Source organism: Falco biarmicus, chromosome 11 (assembly GCF_023638135.1).
Source record: "Falco biarmicus isolate bFalBia1 chromosome 11, bFalBia1.pri, whole genome shotgun sequence".
Taxonomy (NCBI): Eukaryota; Metazoa; Chordata; class Aves; order Falconiformes; family Falconidae; genus Falco; species Falco biarmicus.
This window is the reverse complement of record NC_079298.1, coordinates 4,522,359-4,533,725: the sequence shown is the minus strand read 5'-3', so window position 1 is coordinate 4,533,725 and position 11,367 is coordinate 4,522,359. Positions and strand designations below refer to the sequence as shown.

Sequence of the window (11,367 nt, the reverse complement as noted above, 5' to 3'; positions counted from 1 at the left end):
GGAGAGGCGAGGAGGCCCCGGCACCCGCGGATGCGCGCCCCAGTCGCAGCCTGCTGCTCGCCCAGCGTGCCGGAGCTCGCGCCCGCCGCCCACCCCGCTGCATTTATTTTTTCTCCCCCCGTTCCCAGCCGGTCCCCTCGCACGCTCCTAATCTGACAGCGCCTGGTCATTAATCTGGCTCCCCCAGCCGCTGCAATAGGATTACAGGGAGGGGAAGTGCGTCACGAGGTACGAAGAAGGGTTATGCATTTTGGTGAAAGTGGGGAGGGGGGGGGGGATAAAATGGGAAATAGGTTGGTGTGTTCCCGGGGGGGTGTGTCGGGAGCGAGCGCGCATGTGAGGAGGTGTGGGGCGGGAGGGACCGGCTGCGCCGGAGCCGAGCTCGGCTCGTCCTCCCTTTCTCTCAGCATCCTCCGGTGATCCTGGAGGTGATACAGGCACAGCAGCATCCATGGCCTGCCCTTAGCCTCGGCACTTTTTTTTTTTTTTTTTCCCTCCTTGTTATTCTGGCAGCTAAACGAGCCGGGGATCGGAGGCATTTGATTGAAGGGCTTACGTTAAGTATCTGGTAACTGGGATCGTATTCTCCTGTGTTTTTTCAGGCTCCTTGGAAATTGAGGAATGCAATTCTGCCACCATGATGGAAGGTAGGTGATGATCTGAGCATGTCTTTTGGGATCGCTAGAGTTTTAAAAGCAATGGTGGAAGAATCACTGAACCTGTGTGTGGGAATCCTTTTTCCTTTTTAAAAAAATAAAATAATAATAATAAAAAATAAAATCCTCCCCTCCCCCCTAATCCAAATCAAACTGAAGCACCCTGCCCACTGCTGGCAAGCTGGTGGATGGTGATATAATATCAAGCTCATCAGATTATTTGCAATTCCAGCCCCAGCCCTGTGCAGGCAGTTGGGGCTGTGCAGGCGCCCGTGCCGCTGGCAGAGCCACCGGTTCCGCCAGCTACCGGGGCAGGCGCAGGGAGCCCGGCTGGGCTAGGCTGCGCGGCGCTTGGGTCCTTGAGGCATTATCTTACCCTCTGCTCGGAAAGGCGCTCCCCCAGCCCGACGTGATGCCTGGAGGATGGATTTAAGAGTTATCTGTGTGCACAGACCGGGGGCTGTAAAGCCTGTGGGTGATGGATGGGATTCAGTGGTTTCACAGTGTGGCCGAGCAGCTTTTTAGGAGGAAACAAGGATATTGAAAATAATTTTTGCCATGTAGTGTCCCTGGTGCGAAGGTGCAGGCTGTGGGGAAAGGGGGGGATGTTGTATTCAGGCTTATTGGAATAAAAAAGGAAATGAGAATGAAATATGGGCTTCAGGCATGAGATCCTTCGGGAGCGTTGTGAGACTGTCTGATTGTGCGTGGGAAAAGCCCCTGGGCATTAAAGAAATTTTAACCGATGTCGTTTGTCTCAGCCATATGTAAAGTGCCTTTTTTTTTTTTAATGCCTTCTGGAGGAAGGTGCAGGGAAAGCAAGACCTTAATTTTTAAATTTTCTAGCAGAATAGATGCTTCAGGGCCAACAAGATCAATTTTTTTTTTTTCACGGCCCGTTGGCCGAGGCAGGAGGGCCCATCTCGGCAAGGGCTGTGTGAAGCCGCATCCAGCGCTGTGCTCGCAGCGCTGCCAGCATGCCAGCCCGGCGGCCACCCGGCCTTCCCAAGATGACAGGCAGAAAATGGGTGCCTCCTGGCGTGCCCCTGCACCCCGTGGCGCCACGCTAACCTAGGGGGGCCCCGGGCTGCATGGCACCCCGGCTTCTTGGGTTGACTTACGGCATTTGCCTCACCTTGGAAATCCGGTTGCTGCGACAGCCGGCTGTGAGCGTGCTGGAATGGTGTTAAGAAAATGAGCGTTATTGTCCTGTGATATGAGAAAATGCCTTCGATGTCTTCTCTGATACTGATAAAATTAATCCCAGTGAATTTTAGACCATGACATGGACCCCATGGCACCGCTCTGGCATACGTGACGCGCTGGGCAGCCGGCACACAGCCGGTGCAAGAACAGGGCGTTTCGGGGAGGGTCTCATTAACCACAGCTTCTTCCAGAAGTGCCTAATGGAGGAATTAATGTAGATAAATTGGTGTTGGCCTGCTGTCATTCTTGGTTTATTTAGCTACTTTTGAGGCTGGGGGGGCGGGGGGGAAGGTGGCTGGAGGGGGTTTGTTTTTTTTTGGTTGGTTGGTTTGTGGTTGGTTTTCTTGGTTGGTTGGTTTGATGGGGATTTTTGTTTGGGATTTGTTTGTTTTCCTTGAGGATTTTTGCCTTGGTAGTGAACTGCCCGTGGCGTGCTGCTGTGGATAGGGCAGGGGGGTGCTGGCCGGGGGTCCTGCCCCACACCGGAGGGTGACAGAGGTGGAATCACCTTTCATGAACTGGTCTTGCATGTAAAACAACAAAAAAAAATATTTTGAAATACTAGCCATAAAAAGTTTCCCTGTTTTCTGTGACTTATTGAAATGCCTCACACGTTGATCCCCAGCTAGCTAATGCGTGTTAAAACGGAAGTGAGAAAATTAGAAGAATTAATTACTGCTTTTGATCAATTTTTAAAAAGTTGGAAACTGGCTTTATTTGTGGAAGAGTGAAACTTTTGTGACCAATATCCTACTGAAACACTGACACCTTGCAGAGATGCTGTGTTTTAATATAATAATGCTTTTGAATGTTTAGCTTAATTAGGTCTGAAAGTTTTTAAATGTTCATAAAATTCCTACAGTTCCCTGCAGTCACCATGTTAAAGGGTTTTTATTATTAGAGTTATTTAAATCACTTGTCTCACCAAACTGTTGGATGCTGTGCTGGAAGCTGGGGCTGGAGCTGGGCTGTGCCCACCTGGCACATGCCAGTGCCCCAGGGCAGCCCCAGCACCCCTGGGGCGCAGAACATGGGGCCACCCAGCATCACCCACGGCTGGTGGGGTGGACCGGGTCCAGCTGATGGTTTTGGATTCTCTTCTTTGGAAACAAGAGAATTTGGCTCCTTGGCAATGATGCAGGTTGTGTGACTTGTACTAGTTTGTTCTGCGTCCTGTATGGAATATTTTCTCATTCTCCTGGTGGATGGGGAAAAAAACACGTGTTTTTAAGCACACAGTGAAAAGTCACGATGACGTCTAAAAAAATGAAAGCATGGATGCTGTCTCAAGAAGCAGTCCTTGCTGGGAGGAGAAGTGAACGTGTGCCACGGGGTGTTCCAGCCACCACAAGTGGACAGTGCCCTGCGTGGTGCCGCTTGCCCAGCGCTGCTGTTGCCACCCATGGTGGGGATGGGCTTGCTGTGCTTGGCCTGGCTCTAGCAGGTGGGAAGAAGGTGTTGGGGATGGGGAATAACACCCCACTCCTTCCCCCACCTTTGAGTTGGCAAAAACAACCTGCAGCAAAACTGTGGTGTGTCGGCACTGGGTCTGTGTTCCAGGGTGCTGCCGGAGAGGTGCCACCACGCACGGCAGGGTCTCTGCCCATGGGGCCATCGGTGTCAGGGCGTTTAGATGTTCCCTTTGGCTGCAAAATAACTCATCAGTGCTCAGAAATGCTCTGGATGCGTCGTGAAGGTAAACATCCGTGCACAAGATCCAAGTTTATCTCTGTTTTTAATCCATCTGTTGCGTCTCCAATGTACTGATGGTATTTTATGTGGCTTAATTAAGTTTTGAAATCACTGCTGCAGCACATCACTCAAGCCAGCAGCCCTGCCATGTTCGGGAAGGTTGGGCAGCCCTGCGGCTGATGGGAGCAGCCATGGTTACATTGGAGAAGGTCGTTTCTCCTGCAGGAGGTGGTACCTGCATTTCTTCAGAGCCCAAACCAGACATTTGATGGGGAGAAGCTTTCTCAGAATGGAAATTTCTCTGTGACTCTCCTCCCCAGGCTATTTTATGCTTGTTTCTGGGGGCCTTGGCCATTCTGGGAGCTTCCAGAGATGACTGGTCACATCCAAAATGGCAGAAACTTTCTTGCATCATCTTTTAGCGATGGTTGTCTCCAGGCCTGATGTTTTCATCGTGCTGAGCAGGTGGTACTAGGGCCAGAGGCAGCTAATGGCGCACAAAAAAGCCTTTTCCTTGATTAGGCAAGAAAATTGGCTTTGTTATATTTTAGGTGGTCTCTGTTTCAATTAATTCAGTTGGGTTTCAGTAAATGGTGTATTTCAATGGGCTTAGTGCTGGCTGTGTGACTTGGCAAGGGAATGACCTGGTAGAAACAATTGTGTTTTATTTCAGAAAGCCAACAGCAGGTTTGAGGTGATTAACATAAATTCAGGCACGGATGGCAAAACCATCCCAGAAAATATGTGAGGGCTGTAACACTAAATTAGGATCCATTTTTTGAGCTGGAACCCAGCACTGAACTCTGTCTTGCAAAGAGTCTCAGGGCTTTGGCTTGCAGGAGCACCTCCAGCTGCGTCCTCTGGGATGCAAGGGGGATTATTTTCAGACCTGCTGCCTGGCAGACCTGGCACTGGGGAGGAAACCAATTTTTTTCATGAATACAAGAAAAGATTGATTGACCCTTCTGTCTGCCCTGCATAGCACAGGAGTGATGCTGTGCCTGAGCCAGCAGCTCAGCTCCCCTCATAGCCCAGGGTGGCCACAGGGCTGGGGATATTTTGCCGCTTCTCCAATTAGGAGACATGCGTAAAGCCTTTTTTTTTTTTTGGGGGGGGGGGTGGGGGGTGGAGGGGGTGGGCTGGTCCTGCCCTGCATGGGAAGGCTGAGGTGCTGAGCTACTGAGGATGATGCACGTGAAAATGGGGAGTTGGGAAGCAGAGCATTTGCAAGAGAAGCAGCATGGAGCTCTTTAGCTCTTCGGTTTGTGTGTTCAAAGGCGGGGATGTGGTCAGTGTGCCCAGCCCAGAGCCGCCTGGGGGGGACAGTGGGGTGCTCCTGCACTGCAGTGGGGTGCTTCAGCACTGTGCACACCAGGCTGGAGCTGGGCCAGTGAAGCTGCACCTGAAGAATGTCCCTGTCCACCTGGATTGAATTTGTTCAGCTGAACAGGCTGCAGCAGCAACCTCCAGTCTATGGCAGGGGGTGGAAAAGACGACTAATCCCTTTTTACGGGCGCTCCAACCCTTCCCACTGAGCTGGCCTGGGTTTCTTTAGCTCTAGCCCACGGGCAGCATCTCCCTGCGCTAAGGAAGAGGAGGGATAAGCGGCTCTAGCTCAAGACCAACAACCACCAAGGAGAAAGCCCCCCCCCAAACCCCGGGAATCTGGGAAATGCTTTGGATTGGGGCTGGTGGTGCTTGCCGGTTAAAACCCATCTGGTGGAAACACGTGCTGGCTGAGGCGGCGGCAGGGGGGGTTAAACAAAACACAGGCAAGGCAGCAAAACCAAAGTGATCCATGGGATGTAGTGGCTGGAGCAAAACCCAAACAGGGTTTGGTTTTGGGGTAGAAAGGACAGAAAATACAGCAAAACTCAGCAACCATATGTGGTGTGTGTCTGCAAAATGCCTCCATGGAGGGAGCCCCAGTTTAACACGTGCCCATGGGTGCTGCGAACTGGCGCCCAAGCGCAGCAATTTGGGCTTCTCTGCTGAGGCAGAAGCTTTCTGCGTGATTCGTTGACCTTATTCACATTGTACAGACACTTTAGGAAAAGATTACAGGTTAAATCGGGCATCTGTGCTTCTTGAGCATCTGTCACAGGTCTTAAGCAGTTAAAGGTGGAAAACCATGGCTGGGTGTGGAAATACCCTCCCTAAAAGCTGGTGCTGAGGCTGTGGAGCTGTGGGTGGTATTGATGCGATTTACCCAGTTCTTGTGCCAGGGATCCTAACCCACAGCCGGGATCTGAGAGGGGCAACACAGAGGGAAAAGTGGAAAGTAGGGGAAAGCAGACCTCCCCAAACCAGTGACCGTAAACTCTTTGGATGCCCAAAACTTGCTGTAGTTAAGACTTCAGCTACAGATCCACCTGCCCTTGAAGTCACTGGGGTGCGATGCTGGCTGTCTCCCTGCCTGGGCTGCGAGCAAAGCTCCGTGTGGTACCGTTCCCCTCTTCCCTGCTGCCTCAATATAGCTGCTTTCTTAAACTTTAAGGCAATATATGTGAGTTCTACAGGTTCAGTAGGGAAAAAGCAAACACCTGGCTGCCACGGCACGTGCTGGTTCGCGGGCGGGTTATTCACGCGCAGTGCAGCAGCGCACAGTGCAGCCCTGTTTGCCTTGCCAGCCATTCAGTAGCCTCAGCTATTTGCTTTTCGTAGCAGTTCAGTTGCAGGCTGATGTTTCTGGGGGCATTTGAAGTGTTGGTTGGTTTTATTTTGCTTTATTTGTGTGAATGAGAGAGGAGTAAGGCTTGTGGTGGTTATAGCTACTGGTTTTTTTGCACTTGCAGCCTCAGAGAATGTTTCATTTGAATTTTCAGTTTAGGTTTTGGTGTTTTTGATTTTCTAGCTGGTGCCCAGGCAGTCACTGGTGCCAGCACGGCTGCCCAGGAGGTGAGTGCTTTCCTGGGAGCCACCAGCTGGGATTTCACGGCCGGGGAGCATGGAGCTCCTGCCCTGTCCTACAACACCCCCCTCCTCCCCTGCACTCCGGTGGGCTTCGCTGCAGAGGTGGGAAGGGGAAATCCTCTACCAGGCCCTTATTTGCACTGGGTCAGTGCTGACAATGGTTTGAAAAAGTGAGGTACCAAGACTGGAGGAATCCTACTTTGCATCCCGTATTATCTGGAGGCTGTTCCTTACCCATCCCAGCCTTGGAAGAGCACCCCTGTCTTTGGCACATCTTTCTTTGAATTTAAATTATGACACTTTTGTGTGGTGATTAGGTGGGGGGGTTTTGAGAGAGAGAGTTATTGAGGGCGGGGGGGGGGAATAATCTCTTGAAATTCTCCACCTACGTGTTGCAAGGAATTTGAAACATCAACTTGAGATTAATGTCATCGTGTGTAGGATGTGTGGAAATAATCTTGCAGGGATGTTTGGGATGGGTTGAGCCTGGTGATGCTGCAGGCAGAGCCTGCCCTCACCACCCAGCTGCAGCTGTGCCCGGGTGCCGACAGGATTTCATACGGCCCCACAAATATATTGGTTTTCTAGAGTTGGATCTATAGAAATAAAGATGCACCTTGTTATTAGAGCCAATTAATAATAAATGGGTGTCAGGTTTTTAAATATGTGTGTGAGTGGACGTTTGGTTGGTTTGTGCTTCTCTTAAAATGCCGCTGAGAATCGTGCCTATCGCCCGTGGGTGCAGGTGAGACGGGCTGTATCCCCTGCCCAGCTCCTGTTACAGGCAGCATCAGCTTCAAGAACAAGCTCATGACTAAAACATCAGCCTGGATGAGTTTTTTTTTTAACAAGAAGCTTTTACATCAGCTGAAAATAAAAATAAACTTGGGTATTATGAGACTGTTCTAAAAAAAACCAAACCAAAAAAAACAACTAACCAACCAACCAAAAAATAAACCCAACCCCAAAACCCACGCAAAACAAAACCCCCACAACCAAATAACTGTATCAAAATCTTCCCTGAAGAACTGACGCCCCCTTTGCCGGGACCAGGCTTGGGGTGGTCAGTGGATGGATGCAAAGCCAGCTCTCTGCTCTTCTGGAGAGGCACTTTTTTATTATTATTATTCATTATTGCTGGGAGCAGCATGATTAAAAATAATCTTCCCCAAGTATTTTGCTGTCAGCAGATAAATTAATAAGTGCAGTGCTGCTGGAAGCTGTCCTGTAGCCACCTCTTCACTGGTGGGGTTTGCTTGGAGCTGGTGGTGTTGCTGCATGTGCCTGATGAGCTCATCTAGGGTGCTTTTAGGTTCCTCTTAAAAAGCCCTTCCAAATGTCAGACTTGATTTTTAATATGGTTTATTAGTTTTGCAGGGATTTGGCCTGGTTTTTGCGTTAGTGCAGAAGATGCAAAAGAAACCTGTATAGGTCAGTAATAATAATGTCATTTATGCTGTCTAAGTTGCTAATAATAATGCCATTTGTGCTGTCTAAGTTAATAATAAGGTCATTTATGCTGCTTGTTTACCTGGCTCATTTCACCTGGGGACCTCAAGCCCCTTCACGCCGCACAGCTCCTCTGTGGAGTAACAGATGGGCAGAAGAAGCTCCGTCGGTTTGTGTTAAACGTGCCTGGAAATGAAGCGTTTCTTTGGGTCAGGTCTCCTGCCCTTATTTTTAGTTACACTTATTGTCACAGTTAATCACTGCTTTAAAATCGAGGTATTGGTTTGACAGCAGACCGTGGGAGGAACAAGATGGAGAGAGGAACTGGAAAAAAGTGTCTGGTCATGCTTTATTTTGGGTGTAAAGCTTTATCATATGCAAATGTGAATATTGCAATTTTTTTTTTTTTTTTGGATGACCAAATTCAAGAGCAAGTGATGCTTTTTCCTGGCAGCTTGCCCGGTGTTGTACCTTGTTCCCGGGGAAGCAACTCCTGCCCTCACGCAGGTGGCAAACCCAGCCTGGGTGTCCTCTTCTCCACCTGGGAAATGGGGAGTGGGCGTTCGTGGAGGGTCACACAGATGTCCGCTGCAGCGGGGTGGCCATCATGGAGAAGTCATGGGCTGTGTGGAAGGCGGTTTCTTAGCATTGTGCCCAGGCAAGGATTTTGGTGGGTTTTATTAAGTCCTTACATTCTGCATAAACAGCACGACTGCCCACTTGGTGTGCTTTTCGTAGGAAATTGTCAAAGTAGTTGCTGGGAGCCTGTGGTGTGTGCAGGCAGTGGGGTTTGGGGAGATGCCCTTTGAAACAGGGCTGTGGGATGGCCATGGCTCCAGCCATGGAGCAGACATAATGGCAAAGCCTTCCAAGGCAAAGGAGAGGTTTGCAGTGGGTTGTTTTTTTGTTTTGTTTTGTTTTTTTCCTGTATGTGTGCAGGGGGTGGAGGGAACACCATCACAGGGGGTAAAACGTGGGTGAGTTTCCCCTGGATGTGCTGTGTGCAGGGAGCTGCCCTGCAGACCAGCCAGTGCCCTCTGGCAGCTGCTTGGCAACACTTCCCTGACACACCAAAAACCTAAAACCCCCTAAAAATAAAAATCTTGAGTGTCATTTGGGAGGGAGAGCCTGTCCTGGACAACTTCTGAAATAGCACAGCAACCTTTAGAAATGCATCTGGCATTTTTGTGTGTGTACCAGCTGTGAATGAAAGCCACAAATGTACCCAGATGTAACTTACTGACAATATTGGTGGAGATGTTTGTGTCCCATGTCCCCTGGTTGCCACACACCCAGGGTCTCTGAAAGTTGATATTAAAAGAATCTAATCTCTGTGGAAAGCCAGGCGAGGAGCGATCCCTGCAGGTGCTTTACTGAGGCTGGTGAGTAACCTATAAGTAGCGATTTGCATCCTTCTGATGTTAAATAGTGCTTATGTGCTCGGCTCCATTGCAGAAGAAAAATTCATTGATGTCCTGTGTGTTGTGATGCATCCTGCTGATGCTGCCCTTTATTTTAAGGACACCTCCAGCTGCTGGCCTGCTCCTCAGGCTCTGCTTTGGAGTTGGGCAAGGCTCTGAGCTGGACAGCCCTGCAGGGAGGGGGTTGGGCATGGGTCCGCTCACATCTGTATGCTGAGGTTCCACCCGCACCCAGCTGCAGCGATGCCCATTTTTGCACTGGGTCTTGCTGTGGGGAGAGCCCAGGCCTGTGTTTCTGTGGAACAGAACTGTATCTCCTTGGCTCAGGGTGTGTTCCCGAATGCTGGGGCTGCGGGTGACGGCTGGAGTCTTGTCCCTGTGCTGCAGGCACAGAAGTTGTTTGGGCTGAGCTGTGCCTGCGCAGCATGGGGGCCAGTAACGCCCAGGCACAGGTTTTCTCTCCAGTGGTGTTTAAATAATCCGGCATGAGCCCTCTCGCCACGCTGAGAGCAGGCGAAGCCAGGGCTGGGGCTCAGGGCTGCGCCGCTCCCCAGCCCTTTGAACCCCTGGCTCCCACTGCTGCCGTGGGTACTGGGGTGCCTTGCAAAGGGAAAAAGGTGCAGACCAAAAGGAAGGGGGAAGACGTGGAGGTCCTGGGGGCCCAAACCCCTCTAGGTGTGTGGGGATGGATACTCGCCGCTCTGGGGTGAGCAGGATGTGGGTGTCAGCAACCACCAACCCGGTGGTGGCCACAGGACTTTCCCTAATTGCTTCTTCACATCTGGAAGCTGGAATAAGATGAGGGTTTTTTAGAGAGGTGTTGCACGTTAATTCAAAAACTCCTTAGGTGGAGTTCGCTGCAACCAGTTAAAGAGTTGCTTAATTACCCTCCTGGTTGAAAACGTGACTGTGTTTCTGGATCAGCCATGAGATCTTGTCTTCCCACTGTCTGGTGGGGTGGAGATCCCTTCACCACCATGTTTCCGTTCCTGGAGTAGGTGCTCGGACGCCAGCACAGCCATTCCCCAGGGTTCTGGTGCTGTGCCCAGCAGCTGCAGCTCCTGGAGGTGCCCACCTCCCCCTCTCACAGTCATTCGGCTGCCCACATCGCTCCCCGTGTGCCGTGTACTGGTCCGGGGGCCACTGGGTGCTGGGGTCAGGTGCAGAAGCCGAGCAGGACCAAGCCCAGGTGTGATGCCATCTCTCTGCTCCGCGGTGTCAGGTCCCTGCTTGTGGTGGGGCTTGCTGTTAGCACAGGACTGATCTCCTCTGTGGAGACTGAGAGCATCATCGCTGGCCCCCAGTGAAAGGTGGCGTGTACCACATCTGAGATCAGCTGTACGCACCTGGCTCCACAGCCTGGGACCCCGAGCCAGGAGCCACTGCTCCTATGTAGGAGAAAATGATCCCAGAGCAGCGACTTGTGACATTTTATTTTATTGAGACTTACTTGCGATCTTGTTCCAGGCTCTCAAACACTGTTAGTCCTTCAGTGGCTTCCAACTGTCATTTCTGATGAGGAACAAACCTCTCAGCATTTATCTTTATTTAAAAATCAAAACAAAAAACAAAAAAACACCCAAAAACCAAACCCAAGCCAAGCCCACAACTGTTGTTCCTCGCTTTTGTTTTCCAGCGTCTCCTTTCCCAAAAGGCACAGGCAAGGCACTGACACTGTCATGCTCTGGCAGACAGTGATAGGAGTGGTACTGAGGCCACCACCTTTTTTCCTCTTTTTTTTTTAAATCTTCTAACAGGGAGAAGCTGTTGCAAGCATGTGGAAGTTTGATAAGTGTCTGTGGGACTTTGCTAACCAGATAATGATTTTTTTTTTTTCCTGTACTTTGGGAGCCCAATTGGGTAACGTAAGGACCTTTAATGCCTGGCTAGCTCGTTATCGACCGTGGCTTTGTTACCCCCTGCCACACGGCAAAGCTAAATGTAGTGGTTTGGTGACGGTTTGCACTGGAATTTACCGGTTTACTGAGATGAAATATTAAGTGCAGTGAGATTGCGCGGTGGCGGGGCAG

The 11,367-nt window shown here is 50.6% G+C and overlaps 1 protein-coding gene across 1 annotated transcript in view; it reads left to right on the top strand.

The window, feature by feature from the left end:
* Positions 1-323: 323 nt before the first annotated feature.
* Positions 324-11,367, top strand: part of SGIP1 (SH3GL interacting endocytic adaptor 1) — a 54,102-nt gene continuing 43,058 nt past the window's right edge. The window contains exon 1 of the mRNA XM_056356664.1: positions 324-647. Coding sequence (XP_056212639.1) covers positions 638-647 — 10 coding nt within the window. The 5' untranslated portion in view covers positions 324-637. The remainder of the gene's footprint in view (positions 648-11,367) is intronic.